The sequence below is a fragment of the Mizuhopecten yessoensis genome, unplaced genomic scaffold (genome assembly GCF_002113885.1).
Source record: "Mizuhopecten yessoensis strain PY_sf001 unplaced genomic scaffold, ASM211388v2 scaffold9935, whole genome shotgun sequence".
Classification (NCBI taxonomy): Eukaryota; Metazoa; Mollusca; class Bivalvia; order Pectinida; family Pectinidae; genus Mizuhopecten; species Mizuhopecten yessoensis.
In genome coordinates, this window is record NW_018408296.1 from 12236 (window position 1) to 36290 (window position 24055).

The 24055-nt window shown below is 37.1% G+C and overlaps 1 protein-coding gene across 1 annotated transcript in view; it reads right to left on the reverse strand.

Moving 5' to 3' along the window:
* The window catches only part of LOC110459033 (cysteine and histidine-rich domain-containing protein 1-like), an 11755-nt gene extending 1823 nt beyond the window's left edge, over nucleotides 1-9932 (reverse strand). The window contains exons 1-7 of the mRNA XM_021511061.1: nucleotides 9771-9932; nucleotides 6372-6478; nucleotides 4988-5059; nucleotides 3809-3974; nucleotides 3346-3410; nucleotides 2648-2718; nucleotides 1602-1704 (exon numbers count right to left, since the gene is read on the reverse strand). Coding sequence (XP_021366736.1) covers nucleotides 1602-1704; nucleotides 2648-2718; nucleotides 3346-3410; nucleotides 3809-3974; nucleotides 4988-5059; nucleotides 6372-6478; nucleotides 9771-9846 — 660 coding nt within the window. The 5' untranslated portion in view covers nucleotides 9847-9932. The remainder of the gene's footprint in view (nucleotides 1-1601; nucleotides 1705-2647; nucleotides 2719-3345; nucleotides 3411-3808; nucleotides 3975-4987; nucleotides 5060-6371; nucleotides 6479-9770) is intronic.
* Nucleotides 9933-24055: the final 14123 nt, after the last annotated feature.

Sequence of the window (24055 nt, forward strand, 5' to 3'; positions counted from 1 at the left end):
ATCACCCTAGGCCTCTCGGTTATTCAGAAAAAGTTGTTTAAAGGTTTTAAACATATTTGACCCCTGTGACCTTGAAAGTGGGTCAAGGTCATTTATTTGAACAAACTTGGTAGCCCTTCATCCCAGCATATTACTGCCCAAATATCATCACGCTAGGCCTCTCGGTTATTCAGAAAAAGTTGTTTAAAGGTTTTAAACATATTTGACCCTTGTGACCTTGAAAGTGGGTCAAGGTCATTCATTTGAACAAACTTGGTAGCCCTTCATCCCAGCATGTTACTGGCCAACTATCATCAACCTGGGCTTCTTGGTTATTCAGAAGAAATTGTTTAAATGTTTTTAACATATTTGACCCCTGTGACCTTGAATATAAGTCAAGGTCATTTATTTGAAAAATCCTGGCAGCCCTTCATCCCAGCATGTTACTAGTCAAATATTATCACTCTAGGCCTCTTGGTTTTTCAGAAGAAGTTGTTTAAATGTTTATAACATATTTGATCCCTGTGACCTTGGATATAAGTCAAGGTCATTTATTTCAACAAACTTGGTAGTCCTTCATCCCAGCATGTTACTGGCCATATATCATCACCCTAGGCCTCTCGGTTATTCAGAAGAAGTTGTTTTAAAGATTTTTACATATTTGACCCCTGTGATCTTGAATATAAGGCAAGGTCATTTATTTGAACAAACTTGGAAGCCCTTAATTCAAGCATGTTACTGGCCAAATATCATCATCCTAGGCCTCTTGGTTATTCAGAAGAAGTTGTTTGAAGATTTTAACATATTTGACCCCTGTGACCTTGAAAATTGATGAAGGTCATTTATTTAAACAAACTTCGTACCCTTCATCCAAGCAAGCTTCTGGCCAAATATCATCATCCTAGGCCTTTTGGTTACTGAGAAGAAGTTGTTTAAAGTAAAAAGTTGACGCCGGACGGACGCCGCACCATGCCATAAGCTCACTTGGCCATTCGGGCCAGGTGAGTTAAAAAAGTCAACTAAACACCATGTTTTCCAAATGACTTTTAAGTCAACGATCGCCTGTGACAAATGTAAACAAAAAGAAGTTTTGCTAGGAGGAATACAATGAACCTTACAACTATGTAAAAAAAATCAAAAAAAATCCTATCATAACTGGCTTTAAATCCTATCGTCACTTGCTTTTCATATGTCCATTTACACCTGAAATGGTGTTGTTATTATTACAATATTTTTTCCATAATATACTGATATGTTTATGACGAACTATTTTCTTGCGCGGATTACTTTTGTGTGGACACTATTTCCAGTTTTGAACGTCATCTGGCATTTTCAACTAGCCAATATCTTTCTCAACTCCCTGGGGAGCATACAGCCGGTGCTGCCAGTTCGGTGCTCACAGCTAGCATTCAACTCATTTACAGCTGAGTAGGCTGGAATAAGAGGAGTAAAGTATCTTGTTCAAAGATACAACACAGTGCCATGACGTGACTCAAATTTGCCACCCTTCTGTCACGAGCCCGGCATCCTACCACCGTGCCTCAAACATAACACATTAAAATATTTAAAATCAGTCATAAAAGCTATTGAAGTACTACCAAAGCAATGATAGTTATACCAACCTCTGGATTGATCCACAAATGAGTTTCAGTCTCACATCCTTCCTGCTCAAGAAAATTTTCAAAGTCTGATGTTTTCCTTTGGCAGCATGACCAAAACTTCATCCTTCATTTGAATAAATGACAGAACATTAAACTTGTATTTGCCTTGCATTTCCATGACATATTAGTAAAATAATTAGAGGTTTTTATATACAGCTTTATCACAACATAGTTCGTAGGTCATCTCAAAGCAGTTCACAAATTTAACGTAAACAATACTCTACAGAATCACCCGACTTCGACTCTGGTGTGGTGATCAATACATTACATCTACACAATATGATGAAATCACAATCGTCACCCTGGAGATTATTGGCCAATGATGGCTGTTGGCTGTTTCATTGACAGAAATGCTTCTGTGCCTTAAATTTGAATGACAACTTCAATATTTATCTTTTAAATACAACTGGCCCCAGAGCTTGTTTTGCTCAACAAGACACTTTTAAGCAATTTTGGCAAAATATTCTCATTTAAAGTACTGTTGTAATTATCATTTCATTTTGGGACCCACCTTTTAGCACCTACAGGGACAATACCCTTCCTTCAATAACATTTTAGTCCCTAGTCCTATGGGTGGTGATCTTGACATTTTCAAAGTAATAATCCAAAGATTATAATAAGTCCCCAGAGGCTTGCATGATCCAGGGAGCAATCATGCTACACAAACGTATTGATTAGGCCAAAATAGGGAAATCTGTGCAATATTACTTTTCATTGGAATCTTTTGCCAGGATAACTTCTATATCATGGTTAACAATTCAGGCCTTTTAGACCTTTTGCTATATCTGTGTTTTTGTGCTATACTGATCATTAGATATGTTCATTTATCTATCATTTTCATAAAAAATTACAGTAACATTAACCTTTGACCTTTACATTTGTGAAGAGCAATCCCATGGCCAAGCAAGTACTTTCTTCGAGGAATCCCTGTTCATGACTTAACAAATTCATTTTAACTGACAATGGGAAGTGAAGCTATTTTACAGGAGGACAGAAATACTACATACCCTTCATGAAAAATAGGTGTACCAGGATGATATAGGCATTTCTCTTTGTTACTGTCGTCACCATTGTAACACTGGAAATAAAATGTTCAAGTATCGTACCCAAGGTGTCACTTACACTCTCTGCATCCGTGTCATAGCAAAGTTGAAGGCATGCGGCTAGCTATTTAATTGGTCTAAGGCAAAAACCTGTCCTTTGAAGATTACAGAGGAGTGACACCCAACTTCAAAACCAGACAATTTTACCTTTACATGACCAAGAGATTCTTTTGATGTGTAATCAAAGGATCAAACTAGCCTTCTCGTCCCATTAACATGGGGGTGCACATTGAGCCTTTAATTTTGCTAAGACATATTCCAGGGTGCAGGGAGCAAAAGTGACCGAAACCTCTGGAATTTCGAGGATGACAATTAATATGAGCTGTATGTTTATGAGTTTTAATACATACAGATAGTGATACATTTATGTTCATAATTATTAATCTAAATAACATAAGAAATGGTTAAAACATTAAGGTATATATGGAAGTAATATAGACTGATAATAACATTATATTGACAAAACTAATATGACACAGTCTATTATTGTCTGACACTGCTCAATGAAGTCAACCATGTGAAAAATGGTGATAGACAAAGCTCCCTGCCATCGGCTGATTTGAGTATTTTGAGGGGTGAACAAAAAAAATTGAGATACTTACAGATTTACATGCATTACGTTTACAAGATGTTCCAATTTTTACTTCCCCGCTTTTTCCATCTGTATCTGAAATGAGTGAAAGTCTGAATGAGTGGAAGTTCTGTATAGAATCATAAACTCTAATGTCACACAGAATTTAAATCCAATCTCTGGTATAAAATACTATACATTATTACAACTTTTCTAATTTCTTATTCATTATCAGGATTTATATTTTTTGGAAATTGTCCCCACGATGAAATTAGGAAAAACCATCAAAAACAAAATATTTTGAGAAATTTGGATTGTCATTATAACATATGAATACATAAATGCGAATACAAACAGGAAGTTAAAACTCATTTTGCAAGCTTTCAAAAACATTTTTTTTATCATGCAAAGAGTACAAATGACCAGTGTCTCAACTCTAAATGGCCGTTAAACTCCCACAGCCTGTTGACTAGGTACCGTGATAATATAAGCACCTGCATTCTGTTGAATTAAACTGAGCTCTTTGAGTTTTTTTTCCAGGGCTGTTTTTAAAGATGCTCCTATAGTACACTTGAGTTTTTGTTTAGGTTCGCTAGCAGATGGTCTATCATTGGGATCCTTCGGTTTCACTGGCTGGCGAGGCGGTTCACATGGAATAACCTGCATCGAATCATCAGATATGATAATTATATATAAACTGTTGTAACAAGGGAGACAAAACAAGTAGGTTTTTTCATCACTACTTCAATGGGAGCTGTTAGTTAAGTAAAAAGGTAAAATACAGGCTCGCTGACAAGTAAAAGTAGAATAAACGGTTAAAATAAATACACATTGTTAGGAAAAACTAAAACACACAGGTAAAATATAGACTCATTGACAGGTTATAACCTAATATACACAAGTAAAATTAACACTCACTGACATGTATAATACATGAGAAAAATACAGATTTACTGCCAGGTAAAATTGAATACACAGTTAATGCATCACTGAAGACACATTTGAACTCTTCCAATTCAAATGATGGAATAATTCATTATGAAATTTCAGGGGCGAATGAGTTAAGAACAATGAGAAGGTGCCAATGTAAAAAGATCAGTACAGTCTTAGGGGGCCGGGTGATTTTTGAGAAAAAAAAAGATCCTTGGGCATGGGTGCTCTTATGGAAAAAATGCCATGATCACTCACTTTGCAACACATTTACAAACGTTCCTATCTTAATTTGCCACAAAAATAAACAGCAAAATTCTGTAGCTATTGTCATTTAAGCCTTTGATTATTATATAATAATTAGGAGAGATTTGAAGAAAAAACAGATGTACCGGTAACCTGAATGGCTAACAAAAAGTAAATGTTTATATAGGTATGGGTTCAGTATTTATTTGACCAAAGTGACAATAGAAAGTATTTCAAAAGAGACATTCAGTGATAATTCATGACTTTGGCAGATTTATAAGTTTGTAGATATTGTCTTCTTATATTATTTGTCTTTAACAAATGTATGACAAATAAGGTTTATCAGTTCAGAAATATTTAATATCGAATGTAGAAAGTATAACTTTGATATTTTAACAAGTGTATAACTTATATCAACAAGAGCATCAGTGGAACTGATGTAGAATGAACATTTTTGGGGAGCATAAAAATGGATAAAGATAAACAAGTGTTCCTACCTCATTGTCAGGTTTTTGTTGTTTTTCTGCCTCTGGAGGTTTCACTTCATTATGTTTGGCATTTGTACAACCCTGCAATAGGTTAATATGCAGATGTACAATGTAATTAAAAAAATCATCAGGTAAGTATATGTGTTACCATTTTCAGTAGCATTATATTGTTATGTTAGTTTTATCCATAATAACGTCTTGTCTTGCCAATTTTTTGAAAACACAAATAGGCAAGTGCAGTGTGGAATTTATATTACTGTACCATTGTTTAAAAATTGTTTATACCATGTATCGATAGTTTTGTCCCTGTTTTTCAGTTGCCTTTTCATTCAATGGTTGAAAAAGAAAAGAAAAGATATAAGGGCAAACAACTTTTAGTTTGCTTATTGACAAAGAAATTGGTTTACATACTTCAATAATTTTTGAGGAAGACCTTAATAGCTTTCATGAACAGAATGTTATACAGAGTTACAACAACATTGTGATACACAAAGATACACTTAAATTCCATTAGTTAAAAGATTTGACAAACACTTACAAACATTTATATTATACAGGCATCATAATGTGTACAGTAATTAAGACCTTATTATACTGCCAACAGTTGTCCAGAGTCTGAGAAAATTTGGCATTATGAAGGGGTTTGGCGATAAATTGTGGGAAATATAGAAGTTGACTAAAAAGAAGAATTAAACAAAAGGGGTGTTGTTAAATATGTTAGCGATAAACAAGTCCAAGGTGGCAAATGAAACAAAGGGCATTATACTGATGATTTAACTCATTCACCCCTGCAGACACATTTGAACCCTTCCAATTCAAAGGTTGGAAGAGTTTATTATGAAATTTCAGGGGTGAATGTTAAATGTTAAGTTTTGATTTAGTAAGATAAAATTTGAGAGAAAAGATACTCAATTTCCACTGGGGTTGGGTGAAACACTGAAGATATGTACATGTATACATAGTCAATTGCTTCTCTCTAGAGTGATTACATTTAGATGATTTTATCATATTTTGCCGTCATGATGAAATTTTAATTTTCATGGTCACAAAGAATTTTCTTAAGTCTTGTAGTGTTAAATATAACTGACTGTTATGCTACATAACAAAACACACAGTCTTCTTAACACACGCTATATGCTATATTTACAGTGTGTTGTGTAAAATTAGAATTAATTAAACACTCATGAAGACTAAGAAGTTTTACATTCAATATCACATATCTACAAAAAATTAATGTAATTGCGGAAAGGTTGCCTCAGATTTCACCCTAGGAATATTGAGAAATTTACATAAGAATTCACATACCGTGTGTACATAAACAGAAAATTACTGACAGAACATTTATAATTTTACTTCTAGTACTATAGTAGATTTATTTAACACATTTACATACAGGAATACTAAGGAATTCGGAGAAGTCAGTGCTTCGTTTCTTACAGCAGGACCAACCCTTCAAGGCATCATGGAATACAGGTCCTCCGGGATGGTACTGACAGTCCCCTGTAACAAAATAAGTGAAGGATATTTCAAGTAACCAAAACAACATAATAATAATAAGAGTAACTGTTAGCAATCATTAAAAATAGCATTTTTGTATGTAGATATACCATGACCTCTTATTTTAATCAGACATAAATTCCGCAACAAAATGCAAGATGTCAACAGGCTTTAATCAGTTTAATACTTGTATTCACTCTAAATTTTATTGTGCTCAACATATTTGACCCTTTAACCTTGAAAATAGTACAAGGTCATTCATTTTTCTGTAGACTGATAGACATTGGCTATGTGAAAACCAGATGGTCTATGAAACACGTCAGTATGATAATTGTATCAACTTCAAATAGCGGAAAATTTTCAAGTCATTAGAAATTAAGTATTTCACAGGCACTTTTTTCTAGTTTTGTTCGTTTCCTTAATTTAGACACAATAGGTTCAATAGAATATTGGAATATCAAGTACAGTCAACATACTACATATTCAAATGTTTAGATGGATTTAGGCAAGGCAAAAGAAAAGAAAGGCACCAGTGTCAAAATTGAAGCAACAGAAACTTGGAAGAAGATCATAATGAGATTAACAGAATCATTCACCCCCTTTGGGGTGAGATAAGGGAATCTCAACCCGAGGGGGGAGATTCTGATGTTACCAAACACAAGGCTTTGCCGAGTGTTTGGCAACTTAAGAATCTTTCCCCGAGGGTTGAGATCCCCCTATATCTTACCCACAAGGGGGTGAATGATTCTTTTTCTCTTACCCTGTTCTCCCAATGTGTATCATATACACAACGTAATGATAACGTTACATGCTAAATTCAGGGTTGACGTGACCTTGATGGATTGTTGACGTGACGTCATTGTATTGTTGCAGTGACGTCATACCATTATTATAAATAGGGGAATCCCCCCGTCTCAACCCTAGGGCGGAGACAGATAAATCTAGCACCGGCAAAACAGGAGATACATCTGTCAGGTGTGGGAGAAAAGGGAATACAGGTCTCTGTCTCATTAGAAGGTGGGACGGAATGGCTACTCAATAATGATGATAAAATATGGTATAGGATATGGGTTACAGTTGGCTTTCAACGTTGCAATTTTTGGCACTAGTATATCTTTTATCCTCTGTATCTAATGGTTACACAAGAATTCTGAATTATCTTCCGAAAGGACACCAAAGGTGTGAATCTGCATCTTAGGGATGCTAATTATCTACAGGAAGACATCGATGCCAAATTGAATTATTGAATATAGACACACGCTTTTAACAATTTTATCGACGTGCACACGATAAATATTACGAGTAATGGGTTGTTTGTTAACATTCGTCCTATACTGTATATGTATAGTAGTCAAAATATTTGACTACACTGTATATACAGTATTTGGTTAAATCAGCCCCAAGTAATATCGGCCAGGCTGATTCTACCCAAGTGAAATCGGCCCAAGTTAAAATCGACCCTACTAGTATATATCTATATGTTAAAAACATGGGATATAGACATAAATTTATAAGAACAATTATATTTAAATAAATATATTAAAGGATTTATTTATTTACGTACTGGTGTTGTTGTTTGTTTCTATTGCCTAACACTTACCTCCCCTTGTGGAACTTGCGACAGAGACAAGGACATGCAGAAAGGGGTTATTGTAACATTTATGTATAATCCATGTATACATAGGGCCGATTTTAACTTGGGCCGATTTAACCATAAATCGTATATATACAGTATAGCCTACCAGCGTACTATGGTACTTCCTGATTTACTTTCACACAAGACAAATAGAACCTGTGCCACACACTGTTGAAAATTTACTAATATCTACCCCTACAATATAAAAGTCTACACTTGTCCGCAGAATATCTATAGGGTATTATTATGATGTCTGCGCCTGTCAAATGTAACCATTTTACTTCCGGGTTACTTATTTTGATTAAAAGGGGCATTTCTCGATAAATATGTAAGGGTTATGCCCCTTCTACCACACATTTACTCAAGGGATGCTATGCAATGGGTCATAGGTTACTGGAAGTGATTGGTCGTCTGCAAATTAACCAATCATCTGTTGTAAGCAGATGCCACCCAAACGGAGAAAACTGTCTCTATCAGAGAAAAGTGTCATCAAATCTTTGCATGAATAAGGAAGAAACCCAAATCAAATATCTGAAAAAACAGGAAACCCCCTTCCAACAATTTATGGTGTTTTGCGAAGTATTTGTGAAGAAGGATCGATTGAAAACAGAGAGAGAAGTGGCCGACCCTCCAAGCTCACTGAACGGGATCGATTCTCGTCTATTTTGTGGTATCGTTAAATCAAACAGAAGGAGATCTCTGGGTGAAATTATTAATATTTTTAATGAGTTAAGACCCAAACCATTTCTAAACATACTGTGCAAAGAAAATTATATGAGGAAAATTTAAACAAACGTGTTGTGAAAAAGGAAATCAGAATACTCGAAGCTAATTCTTGACACCGTCGCGTTTGGTGTAAACTTAATAGATACCAAACTGTTGATGATTACTGGAAAAACATGATACTGAGTGATGAGTGTAATGTTGAATAGGGCATGGACAACCGTGTTTTGGTATGGCGACAGCCCGGTGAAGAACGGACCCCCTGGTGTTTGAACCCAGGAGGTGGACAATGACAGTCTTTGATGATCTGGGGCTGTATAGACTACAAAGGGGTAGGTACTTTAACTGTTGTAGATGGTAACCTAAATGTTGAAAAAAACATAGACATTGTTTACAACTTTGTGTGGCCTGTTATAGCACGCCATTTTCCAAATAACGACTATGTGTTTCAAGATGACAATGCTCCGTTACATCGTGCTCGTGTGGTGAAAAATCTTATTGAGGAAATAGACTCAATGTCATGGAATGGCCAGCCCAGAGTCCAGACTTTAATACAACTGAAAATGATTGGAGAAAAAATAAGATTAAACTTCAGAAACAAGCCCACAACATCACCTCTCGTGTAATTTATAAGGATGCAATGCGCATAATATGGACATAAATATCCCAGGAATTCATCCAAAAATTGTACAAATCAATCCCAAAGCGCATAGAAGCAGTAGTCAAAGCCAAGGGATGTATCACAAAGTATTAGGTAAGTTTAAGTCATGACACTTTCGTAGCAAATGACGTTTAATTTCTGCGGTGTCAAGCTCACAAAAATGGCAGCCATCTTGGATTTATCTTCACCGAGTTAGCTCATGCAGTAGCTATGGTTATCAAATTGTTTCTGTTATAAGCTATCATTATCAAAATATGTCGATAGCTCTACCTTACCATCATTGTTAGCGTTCAGGTCAAATCGTTTCCCACATCCTTTGTTGTAGCATTGAACTAATCCGTCTGCTGCCATGTTTACTCCACATGTAAGCCTAGATATGCACAGGAAATTTCCAGAAATTATTTCTGACAACACTAACCGTTTCCGCCTTCAACAAAGGAGAGTTCGGCAATTACGGAAGTACTAGGCCGTGGTATAATTAGGTCTTTCGAGCTTCTGAACTCGGTACCTTTTTTCCGGAAATAAAGCGTTTAAAAAAAAATCTATAATGAAATAAAGATAAATTATCTCCGAGTCCGACATACAGTCCATTTCATTCTAGTGACACCTACCTAAGTTAGCCTTCAAACTGGCGACCTTTATGGTACAATAAGTTAAAACAAACAAACTAAAAAGTCTGAATATAATCAAAAGTTTATAGATGAAGAAGACTTCTACGATAGATATATCTATAATAATCGCATTCAACAAGTTGAAGATAATGTTATTTGAGATCGATGCATAATGAGAGAGAAGAAAGATAAATAGACAAATATATATATATAAAAATATATAGAGTCTAACTACAGATTTATGCTAGCTTTGTAATGGCTGATTTGAAGGCCGTCAATTTTTCAAGTTCAGGGATCTCTGGGGGCAGTCAGTTCCAGTCAGATATTGTTCTTGGACATGCATGATGGTACTTGAAAGGAATAAGCATGGGCCTTAATTATATATATATGATTCCGGGTGAGATTTGAAGGAGCAACTAAAATGTCATTGGATATGGCAATTTGAACGACATCATGGCAATGTAAAATAGCAAAACACGATCATGATAGCATGAACGACATCATGGAAATGTATGATAGCAAATAACAAGTAGATTCAGTAATTTTAGACTTTAGTAAAGCGTTTGACACGGTACCACACAGAAAACTGTTACATAAACTCAAAAAGTATGGAATTGAAAGACTTGTTTTAAACTGGATTTCGTCGTTCCTAAAGGATCGTTACCAGAGAGTTATTGTCGAAGGTGAAGCATCATCCACCTGTAAAGTTGACTCTGGAGTCCCACAGGGTACTGTATTGGGCCCGATACTTTTTTGTGTCATATCAATGATTTACCACCTTGTGTCACATCACAAGTTCGTATACTCGCGGACGACTGTCTGCTTTATCGCCAAATTGGAAACTATCAAGATCACTTATCACTACAGAAGGATTTGAAATCACTTCAAACCGGGGCAGACAATTTGGGAATGAAATTTAACGCAACAAAATGCTTCCTGATGTCAATCCATCGTAGTAAGAAACCACCAGTTTTTAACTATACATTAGATAATCATATACTAAAACAAGTACAAGACAACCCCTACCTCGGTGTACAGATCAGCGAAGATCTCAAATGGTCAACATATATCAACAAAACATGTAATCGAGCTAGTAGTATTTTAGGATTTATTCGTTGAAACTTAAGACACAGCCGTAAAGAATTCAAGGAAAAAGCATATGTATCACTAGTAAGTTTGGGACCCGCACCCCCAAAAGGATGTAGATAAAATTGAAGCAGTGCAACGTCGTGCCGCTCAGTTTGTGTGTAATGATTATTCGTCGAAAAGTATTGTCAATAAAATGTCAACCACTTGTTGACCGTCGTAGAGAATCATCCATAACCTGTGGCCGTCCCCGCCGACACCTTATGGGAACCAAATAAATTTCAACGTCATTCAAACACAAAATTAGTAAAATTAGTACTCTGTAACACTGATATCTATACATTTTCATTTGTACCGCACACTATCCGGGATTGGAATTTATTACCAGACTCAGTGGTTAACTGTGAAACGAACGATAGTTTCAAGAGTACCCTAACACTGTTTTGGAAATGAGATGAGGTCTTCAGCGCACACCCCTCCAACCCGCGATAAGCAGTGCTCAGTAGTGAGTTAATTTCGTGAGAAAATTACAGATACAGATGCAGATTGTGTGCAATCTTAGGGAAGGTACAAAGGCCCATATCCTTACGTCGTCTTTCTAGAGAGGGCCAGTCCAGCTTGCTCAGCATGTCACCGACACTGGACATATTCCGGTGCCTATTTGTAACATACCGATCAGCTCTACGTTGCACCATTTCTATTTGTTGGAAGTCAGTCTTTGTATAAGGGTCCAATACAGTGCATGCATATTCAAAAGATGGTCTGACAAGGGCCTTGTACATTGTATGTATGTTCTTTGACGTGTGTAGAACCTATTTTTTAGGTTTCTGCGGAGGAAGCCTAAGGTGGAACTAGCCTTCGCACTAACTTTATTTTTATGAGCATCCCATTTTACGCTTGATTGGATGTTAAGGCCTTTTTAAGTGTTGACATCATCTACATGTTGGAGCGGAGGTATAATACAATTTGACAGGGTACTTATTTCTAGTGATTGACCTTGCATTACACTTGTCAGGATGAAATGACAATTTCCAGTTCCTCTCCCACTGTGCCAGAAGGTCACCTGGCACAGCCTGAACCCTTAATATTTGACTGCCAGGTAGGCAATGTTGTCATCCGCAAATATGAGGACAGTTGCATCTAGGCCCACCGGCATGTAATTGATATAGAACAGGAATAATGTCGGGCCGATGACCGAGCCCTGAGGGACCCCAGGCCTGATGTTACTGACATTAGCATGTTCCATACATTTTCTACATATAGACGTCAAAGAAATTGGTCTATGGTTTTCTGGGATAAATTTTGGACCCCTTTTATATATGTTTTAGATATTATGGGCTGTATTCCAGTCAGTTGATTTTAATGACTGTTGAAGGATTAAAGTGCGAATTGGTGCGATGTCATTAGCCAGTTCCTTCAAGAATTAATGTTTGAGATTGTCAGGACCAGCAGCTTTTTTTGGGATTGAGATTTTCTAATAATTTGTTAACACCCTCTACTGTAATGGTAAAATCGGGCATAACTTGATGATGTGGTATTGCCGATATGTTGCATCTTTGTTCAAATTGAGTAGCAGTAAGCTTCTCTGATGTAAAGAAGACAGACTGAAGTTGTCTGTTAAGAACTTGGGCCTTGTTCACAGGGTCATGGACGAGTTTTTCATTTTGTTTCAGTGAAGAGATGCCGTTAAAGTCTGTTTTTTGTGTTTAATGTAAGACCAGAATTTCTTCATGGTCCCATACTCTGAATCAATCTCCGGAGAAGAGTTAATAACTTCAATGTACTGCCAATATGCCAGACGCAATAACTTTTGTATAAGATGTTTTAACTCCCTATATTTCGATTTCATATTGCATCTCTTTTGTGCATCAATTTTATTTTCTGATATTAGAGGTTACCCATGGTTGACAAGGTTTGGGTTTGAATGGAATTAGTCAGACCCAATCTAAATATTTAGACCAACAACTAAACGACTCAGTACAGGTTAAATTTCACAATGATTTTAATGGTGTACCTTTTTCAGATCACTATCAACTATAGTATTTACATCCTGGTCAGGGTTTATTTGGATTGAACTTAATATGACTGACAAGTCTGATCTCATGCTGTCACAGTTGGCTTTTTTTTATAGATGGGGTTATTTCGTGGTCTAAAAGGGGCTCTTTTGGGTGCAATTTCAAATCCAACAAATGATTTGTCGTGATCAGAAATACCAGGGACGACTTCAGTTCGGAAAATTTGACTAAGGAAATTGGTGATAATGAGATCAAGGGTATTCTCATGCCAAGTTGGTTAATCTATGATCTGTACGAGACCAGTATCATCTAGCAAGTTGGAAAAGTTGTAATTATTTTGGACATGGTTGGTTTTGGGTATGATTATCTTTCGCTCCCAGTCCCAGTCTGGTAGATTGAAATCTCCTCCAATAAGGAGTGCCGCACCATTCAGGGCGGTTGCTCTTTTCAAGGATGTATGGAGCCTTGCAAAGCTGATTTCATTGGATGTTTTTGGGTTGTAGTAAGAGCATATGTATAATGTTTTCTTGTCCACGATTTTAATGTTTACTCACATGATTTTTGTGGTACAATGTATTATCATCAGGTAGTAACTCAGGAACCTCATCACTGATGTAATCCCTTTTTATCGTTATGAGGACTCCTCCCCCATCCTTGTCATACGTCTGTTTTTTACTGTCATTACGACACACTTTGAAAGTATCTTGGAATAGTTCTAAACTGTGAATGTTTGGGTTTAACCACGTTTCAGTGCCAAAGATGATAACTGGTTTGGTACTTTCGAGGAGATTGTGTAGGTGTTGTTGTTTGTTTTTAACAGACTGAAATTTGATGTTGGGTATTCTCAGGGGATTGGTCTTTCTTTTAGTATGCCTCTTGTTAATCCTAACTGGAGTTGATTAATTTACGCTTGCATGAGTAATATCAAGGTCTGAGTGAAGGCTATCAAACCTATTTAATGTAGTAACACCATGCAGCTCAAAGGAGTGTTTTAAATAGATGGGTGTCCCCCTCCCCCCTTTTTTGGACAGACGGGGCGGGGTCCAATAGGGGCAAATCAGGTAAATCTCTAAAATCATTCTTAGTCTATACCATTGGAGGGATTTTAACCAAATTTGGTCCGGAGCACCATTTAACGGGGGTCGTGGCCTCCCTAGGAGCAGAGGGGCGGACCCCAATAGGGAGAACATGGTAATGAATGTTGAACATCCTTCTTAAGAGCATCATTAGGCTAAGGGGACTAAATTTTGTTGAAATAGAGGATGTGGCAACATTTTGGCGGAGGGGCGGGGCCCTTTAAGGAGAACATAGTAAAACATGTTAAAGATCCTTCTCCTTAGTTCGATTCGAGGGATTGAATACATTTTTTTTGTGAATAGCATCCTTCGGCAAAGGGGACTCAATTTTGCATAAACCTTGGTCGTTGTTCATCTTGTAGCAGAGGGTCGGGGCCTTATAAGGAGAACATAATAATAAATGTTGTAAATCCTTCTTTTTAGATTGGAGGGATAAAACAAATTTTGTGTAGAGCATCAATCGGGAATAGGGACTTAATTGTGTTTCAACGGAGAGTGTGTCCCCGCCCTAGGGGCAGAGGGACGGGGCCCTATAAGGAGAACATAGTAATATTGTTTTTAATCCTTTATTTCGATTGGAGGGATTTTAAATACATTTTGTGTAAAGCATCCTGTGGCAAAGGGAACTCATTTTGGTAAAAATTGAGGGTTGATCATCGGCGACAGAGGGGCAGGGCCTAATGGGTAAATTTTCACAATCCACCCAAATTTATGAGGGCAGAAAGAAGGGATCCAATGAGTGGCTGATGTTGCTGAGAGACAGAGCTAATATTTGGAAATAGTTTTATATTTAATGACACTATTTTCCAATGGTTGCTTAATTATCCAGGTGAGCGATACAGGCCCTCTGTGCCTGTTGTTTGTGTTTGTAACGTCAATGGAACTATATTGACGACACATTTCTTGGAATTCTTAGTTTTAGGGTTTGATTCAAACGATAGACCCTCGGTTAATTCAAACAGAATAAAGACGAAAAAGTCGATAACCCGAAAAATGTAAAATGACACCATTATCAAAATCACTGCGAATATTGTTAGCACTATCGCACTATAAGTATTTTTTTCATATCATAAATCTACATTTTAGTCTGCCACATAAATATAATTATTTTGTTCGGACATGTTTATCCTTAAACATGAGCATATTTATAAAGGTACACATTGGGTGTTCAAAATGGCCAGAATGATACAAACCAAGACCCTCAATACTACGGAACACCAGAGATGCTCGACTATCGGGATGTTGAAGTATTCAATAGAATGAAAACACCAAGAATGATCCATACCCATATGACCTATCCATTTATACCTAAAGCGGCAGCAACTGGACAAATGAAAATCATATACGTATTGCGGAATCCAAAAGACGTTGCTTGTTCATACCACACACATGTGTAAACCTGAAAACGATGAATATAAGGGCAGCTTCTATGGAATTTTGCAGTACTTTTTGAGTGAAGAATGTAAATATTATTTCATTTACGATACAAGTGAGGTTTTTTTGGGTGTATAAAACGACGAAGTAAATATTCTTTTATCAATGTTGGTACTTTTAACATTCTGTTTCTCACTCTGAAGCTTATACAAGCGTAAAACAGTGTTTCATTTATTCTATTTAAAGGGGTTATGTTTGCTAATTGTAGTATCATCATTAAATTGAGTACCTGATAAAAAAGACTATTCGGTTAATATACATTGTATATGAAAATGGATATTTCGATTCACCCTTGCCAGAACATGAATGCATTACTTTTGTGTCATAGACATGATGATACATTTTGTTGTAGTAAACTACCCTACCAGTTTCTCGTGTCACTCTGTACCGGAGTCATAGGAGCTGTGGATCGTGGTTTACACACACGAGGGAATGGAACACTGCGATGGTGACGAACCCAGATCTAAAGATATTGGTGATCTGAAAAAGGTACACCATTAAAATCATTGTGTAATTTAACCTGGACTGAGTCGTTTAGTTGTTGGTTTAAATATAGTGATTTATGCAATGTGAAGTGAAACAACAGGGAATGATACTCATATTCATGGAAAGATATCATGATTTCACACTTTAAACCTAAGGCAAAAACAAGTGTTTTGGATTGGTAAGCGTTACCAGAAACACAAGTACGTGGGTCAATCATCCTGATGCTTCATATCGAATGATTAAATATCATTAACGATCTAAGGTACCGTATCGTAGGTATTAAAATTTTAATGATTGAAATCGGGGGAGGAGTTACAGATCTATACCAAATATCTTAAAGTAGCAAGGGCGTAAAACATGTCGCAACCAGTAATCATAAAGCATATTCTAAGCATAACTATTGAGTAGTGGATGATAAAGGCCTTACCTAGCTTACTCTTCCCATCTACCCCATCCCCAGCCCCATCCCTACCCTCACCCCACCCTCACCCCACCCCACCATACATGCTGCATGCATACATGAGCAGGTTTAATCGTTACAAAATATACTATTTGTTTTATTGGTATAAACCCTCCAAAAATAGTAGTTTACTATTATTAGAACATGTATAATAAGATCATTTTGAGAATAACATACCTTGTCAAAACCTGTAAGAGAATATCGTGGGAATAGCAGACTTTCTGAACGTCGATCACGAGGAAAGTCTTTTGAAGAAATTGGAAGTCGCTGTAGCGTTTAAAAACATGAGGAAACAGCATGCAACATATCGGTTAACGTCAACTGTGGAAGCACAAACGAGATAAACAGGAAAGGTAAGTAAGGAAGCATATTGTAGTAACCTATTATAGCAATATGTTTTAATTTTGTGGCGATGTAATGCAATCTAGTGACCTGTTATACACACCCTGTTACGATGTTGTTTGGCCAACTGCAATAATATCAATACTATTCACTGAATTTAAAGGTTATTTGCAAACTGATATACTGAAAAACTTTAAATTAATAGAAGTTTTTGTTTTCATTCATGTCTATATCTTATGTAGCTCAGCTCATTGTAGCCTTATTTAGTATTTAGCTAATATATGTATATTGTGATTAAAATAAGTATTTCATTGAATTTTCCCACGTCACTTTATATACGTCGTTCTTGTGTTGTGACTTTTTTAATGTTTAATTTATGCTTTAAAACTCGAATAGACTTTGCAAGATGCAGATTCAAATTGAGAAGCCGAATGCACTACAGATTAAATCGAAGGCAGTTCAATTGAAAGTGTGTGAAGGTTTAAATAATGAAAATATTTGAAATTCATTAAAAGTTACTTCATCAACTCCTTCAGTATAAATCTATGATCCATTTGCTACTTCCGTTTAAAGGTGAAAAATGAGAGAGGGAAACAATAAGGAGATTATTGAAACTGCGTACATGTAACCTTCAATGACTCCGTCATCATTACCCGAAATGGAATCCGTGTTATTTATATGACCTTCTAGAAGTCGTCTGGTTTCATGTCAGTGTCTTCCCGTATGTCAGTTACTTGTACTGTCAGCTGTATTCCTTACGTACGTGTGATTTCACATTTCCCAGTAAAATCTCGATATTGGGGATTGTCATATAATCGTTACGCACGTGTACTATTGTTTATTAGTTGTTACTATAATTTGCACTACGGTATTGAAAATGCCCTATACGCTTTACGGAAATGACGACACGCTGTTCATGCACATTTCGATCGAGATGATTGAGTCCGAGTTTTACTTTCTCCGGAAGTACGTCACGAAAATGAACACTGATGACGATATGTGGAGCCCCCTTAAGGCTTTTAAGACTCTTGACATCGAGGTACTTGGAGAATGTTATATTTAGGCTTGTTCATTTCTAACGGCGGAGATGTTTGACATTTTAATGAATTTATCGTCTCTTCCATTTACAATGGGCGTGGTTGAATTTGAAAAGTCATATGGTTCTGGTAAGGTTTGTGTTTTATATGAAAGGCTTTTGATACTTCGTTGTTTGCTCTATTTGAAACACTGGAAATGTAAGGCTGGATTACCAATTTGTTTAATATTTTTGGTATTTTCCATTTCAATGTAACTGAGCACGAACAAGATCATATCACATCGACACACTCCCATTCTCTTATCACCAAACGGTGGAACACGAGTCGCCATATTGCGTTATCCTATACTTATTATCTATGTTAACGTATTCGACTTTTACTAGCTAAAGCCATCGTGACAAATAAAAACACTGGGACCAGACGCTGTTTGCCTATCAACACTGTTTTACAGAGTTCAAATGTCCCATACTGTATGCTAATTGTGGTCATTGTGTTCACACCTTTTTTCTGTTTTATAAGTTGGAATATGTTCCATATAATATCAATGTATTTGACTAAACCCCAGTTAAACACACGACCCATTAATTATTTGAAATCCTTCACTGGGTATTTTCCATTGGAAAACATTACTAAAGTTAAATAAATTAAAAGAAATATGTTCTGAACTTGAGAATTTTCCTTCACTTCAACAATGCTTTCATATGGGAAATAACTTGATTTAAGGAGCTTTATTCGGCTAGGTAACCTTCTTGAATCTGGGACCAACATAGTTTACAGACGTCAGACGTCTAACTGGATAATATATTATTGACATGTGTGACCTATGATTGTGCAATTGACACCTTAGCTCGAATTTTGTATATGTTTCCCATTAGTTGTAGTTTTAACATGCTTGGCACATATAGAATATATGCCAACATCGAATTTCTTTAACAATTAACGTAAGCCAACCCCCTCCCCTCCCTGTACACGCAGACACACACAGTTACAGTGTTCCAAAAATGAATTACACTGCAATATACAGCTGTGTCGTCCTTCTTTCATTAGTTGAGACGTATATTAAGTTGGTGCACGAACTTAAACTTTCTGTTCATCTACAAAGGGCCATTGAACTTTTATACATCCACAAAATGATTAATATAATATGTCCACAAGAGCACTCTACATATAAAAGTATCTTTAAAAAGTATATGTAGAATGAGACCAGATGTTCCGGAAGCGTAAACGTCTTTTGCTACATCGACGACACCCACCACGTAAACCTAGGTCAAATCCAAGTAATGCCACATATTACATAGCGATACGCTAAAGAGAATTAACCAAAACAAAGTGTAACGGTCTTCGCCCCTGTCTCAACCCTTTACATAGAGAGCACGACTATTTTAAAGTGACACTTACTGCTTATGACAAGCCCCCAGGAAATTATATGGTATTTTCAAACCAAATACCTAATGACTGACTAGATCTAAGTAAACAAGGAAGACCTGGAAAGCATAGGATCAGTTTATGAACACCTTTGCGGTTACCGTTTATTAAGGAACCCAATATCAAATTATACAGAGACAGATACAACGATTCTACAGACTCTCTCCTAATTTTCTCACAAATATGATGTACAGTTGTGGGATCGCACAACGTTACAATAAATGGAGACCTATTTCTGAGCCCTGAATCCCAGAACTATCTGATAAATATAGGGGAAAAAACAAGTCTATTTCCCTACTGTAGTTTTGATTATAACAGAAATGAACCTAGTGCCAATTAATATTAGCAGTACTAAAATCTCCCGTCCATCCCCTTATCACAATCCAAAAGTGTAGTAGCCGCCAGCAGCTTACATCTAACCTCCCCCTATGAAAGTCAGACGACAACTGATTTTCAAACGACTCAACGAATCCCTACGCCACTGGTTAGACCCAAACATCAACGGGGCAACCCACGAGCTCAACTTCCCCAGCGGACTCCGAAGAGGCAAACGGCGCCACACCCGTTGCTCGCAACGTAGTACCCGTTGAACCCAAATAAACACGACGATCTACATTGACACATGTATGAAAATACTTCTCAAATCAACATTAATATATAAATATTTTATATTATTCACATCTACAACTCTTTCGCACCGTTATTCACACAATACATCTCCAGCACACACACAGGCATATAACACACAGGGAGGTATTAGCCAGGTGGCATAGGACTAGTAGTTAGGGACTGATAAGGCAGCTCCTGCGAATTCCTCAATATTGTATTGATAAATATGTATGCTAAGTGTATTGACTGTATACAATTTTATATCTATGTACTGTAAAGCGCTTTAGAGTGGCTTATGTTAGCTAGATAGGGCGCTTTATCAAATGTTGCATATTTATTTATTTATTTATTTATTCACTCTCTGACTCACAATCCCATATTTCCAACGCATACCATATTTCCAACGAATCCCATATGTCAAATACCTCCAATACACAACGGAATAAATACCCAAGTGACCCCGATTGACACAGTTCAAGAGGTCACGAGAGTTCACAAAAAAGCGACGTTCAGACACACTCGCAGCGTCCACGCTCTCTGCCAAAACATTACCTTTCTCGCTCTCTCCAGACGGTTCTTACACTAGACTAACGGTTAATCAAGGTAATAAAGGTATTTACATTTGAATGAAAACCGTATTGCACATTGGAAAACAAAAGTAAATACCGTTTGAATGGACATTGTGTTTAAAAACATGTGCTTGACAATTAAAGATATTTATAAACATTTTCAAACTACTGTCACGCTAGAGTCAGTGACTATTATTGAACAATTCATTAAAGATCTTGCTTTATAACAAAACAATTCAGTAAAATACCACATTTTTACAATTGATCTAGACCTTCACGACATAAAAAGGAAAATCATATTTATTTTCCTGAGAGACGTTGACACCAAAACTTGTCCATTATCTTTATATTCCTTAATCTACGGAGGGCATGTGTTGTAAGTTTGTTCATCAGCAGCCAGTATTCATTATGAAATTCGTGGTATTCGGATCAAGCACTTGAATAAGAAACAAACTGCCACGAAAGGGAGAATTCAACATAAAACAAGAGGCCCAGAGGGCCTGAATCGCTCACCTGGATATCTAAGCAATCATGGCAAAATATTCTCCAAATGAGATCCAAGGGAATATGCCAGACTCAAATGCCAATTCTTGTAGTATGTCTGTATTAGATTTTTCATGCCCAGCAATTTAATGTATGATTATGGAGTGGGGATCTCAACTGTTTCCAAGCTGTGACTCAGAAACTAGATCCCTAGGGTTGTGGCCAGACCTCGGGATCAATTCTAATATCATGACCGCATTCGTCTCTTTTTGTCCAGCATTTGTATTTATAGCCTTGGGGAATGGGGATCTCAACCGTTTCAAAGTTATTACCCAGGGGTTAAGTCTGCAAGGGTACGGCAGAGCCTGGAGTCAAATATAATATCATGACTGCATTCGTCTCTTTATACTCAGCAATTGTATATATGCATGGCTATAGGGTGGGGATCTCAACTGTTTCCAAGCTGTGACTAAGAAACTAGGTCCCTAAGGGTTCAGTCGTATATTCTAATATCATGACTACTTTTGTCTCTTTATGACAAGCATTTGTATATATAGTTCTGGGGTGGTGATCTCAACCGTTTCAAAGTTATGACCCAGGGACTATGTCTAAAAGGGTGGGGCCAGACCCCAGGCCATCCTGAAAGCAAATGTGCATGCTTCTCTATATACTCCACAAGTGTATCTCAACCATTTCCAAGTAACACACTTTTTTGGCCCCACCCCTTTTGCACGGGGGATGGGGGTGGTGTATTTTGTGTGTGTGTGTGTGTGTGTGTGTGTGTGTGTGTGTTCAGCCCCATCATTCGTATAATTTTGAATCCCTGCCTCCCATGAATGCTTCTGACCAAATATGATCGATATCAATTGCATAATGCTACAGAAGAAGTCGTTTATAGCAATATAGCCAAATTGCCCCCTTTTGATGCCCCAAGGATGCTTCAGACCAAATTTGTAACAAATCCTTTCATTCCTTCAGAAGAAGAGGTATTTTAAGGAATTGGCTATATTTTCTTTATTGGGACCCGCCGCTCAGGACCCTATGGGGCCAGACCCCCGGTTTATACAAAATTGGTTCCCCTTTACCCAAGGATGTTTCAGACCAAGAATGCAACAAATCCTTTCATTCCTACAGAAGAAGAATTATTTTAAAGAATTTGCTATGTTTCCCCTATTGGGCCCCGCTGCTGAGGCCCGTATAGGGCCAGACTCACGGTTTATACAAAACTTGTTCCCCTTTACCCAGGGATTCTTCAGACCAAATATGGAACAAATCTTTTTATTCATTCATTCAGAAGAAGGATTTTTAAGAATTTGCTATTTTCCCCCTATTGGGCCCGCCTCTCAGGCCCCTCAAGGGCCAGACCCCCGGTTTATACAAAATTGGTTCCCCTTTACCCAAGGATGCTTCAGACTAAATATGGAACAAATCCTTTCATTTCTACAGAAGGAGAAGTATTTTTAATAATTTACTACATGCATGTGTTCTCTATTGGGCCCAGCCCCTCGGCCCCTTGGGGGCCAGACCCCCAGTTTTTACAACATTGGTTCCCCTTTACCAAAGGATGCTTCCGACCAAATATCGAACAGTTTCTTTCATTCCTACAGAAGAAGAAGGATTTTAAAGAATTTGTTATGTTTCCCTTATTGGGCCCAGACCCCCAGTTTTCACAACATTGGTTCCCCTTTACCAAAGGATGCTTCCGACCAAATATCGAACAGTTTCTTTCATTCCTACAGAAGAAGAAGGATTTTAAAGAATTTGTTATGTTTCCCTTATTGGGCCCCACCGCTCAGGCCCCTTTGGGCCCAGACCAACGGTTTTTACACAATTGGTTCCGCTTTACACAAGGATACTTCAGACCAAATATGGAACAAATCCTTTCATTCCTACAGAAGAAGAAGGGTTTTAAATAATTTGCTATATTGCCCGCCCCTCATCCCTCAGGGGTGGCCAGACCCACCATTTCAACAAAAAAAAATCCCTTCTCCTAAGAATGCTTCTGACCAAATTTGGTCAAAATCTGCTCAGTCGTTTATGACTAATAGCGATTTTTAGGAAAAGTTGACGGACGCCGGACGCCGGACGTCGGATGCCGCGCCATGGCATAAGCTCACTTGCCCTTCGAACAGGTGAGCTAAAAATCGAAATCGTCCTCTTTAACGTACAGCTAAAAAGATCGAAGGAATAAAATAATAAATAGTAATAGTATATCCGGATGTGAAATAGAAGGCTAGATTTTTGTGACAATATCAGATAAGCTGCTCATTAGATTCAGCGTAATAAAAAGCAAAACTTGTCGGCAAGAACAACATCCCTGGCCCCTGTGTGAATGTATATTGGTGATTCATCCGTTTTATATTTCAATAAATGTGACATTTCTCCAGTCTCACAGACAGTTGCTTTGCTACTCTGGTCAGGAATAGCTCGCATTGTTTGCTGTGCCGCCCGCTGAATATATTATTTCTTATATTGACATTGTTTTGTCTAACATTAGTGACATACCTCACATATGTTGAACATGATATATCGGTTTGTCATCTTAAGTACTATTGTTATCATAAGTTCATGTTCGAGCGTAGCAGAGACCGAGAGGGAAGTGGTTACGGATCAGGTACATAAACCGTTAACGGGAAACTTGCTTTCCTCACCAGACAAGGCCAAGTGGGAAGTGCTTACGGGTCACTTACTTAAACCGTTTATGAGAAGTTTCGCAGGTAAGGTTTTATTAATCCTATATTTTAACACTGCTATTGCAATAACAAAAACATGGATGACATGACAAACAATTACATATTACCGCATTATGAATAAGATACTCCATGTTCCGGTAAAAATAATTATTTTATTTATGGGTGTTTAACTAACTGTTTACCTGGAATTTTTCGCTTAAGTTTAAATTTCGCCTTTTTCGCCCTCTGCTATGT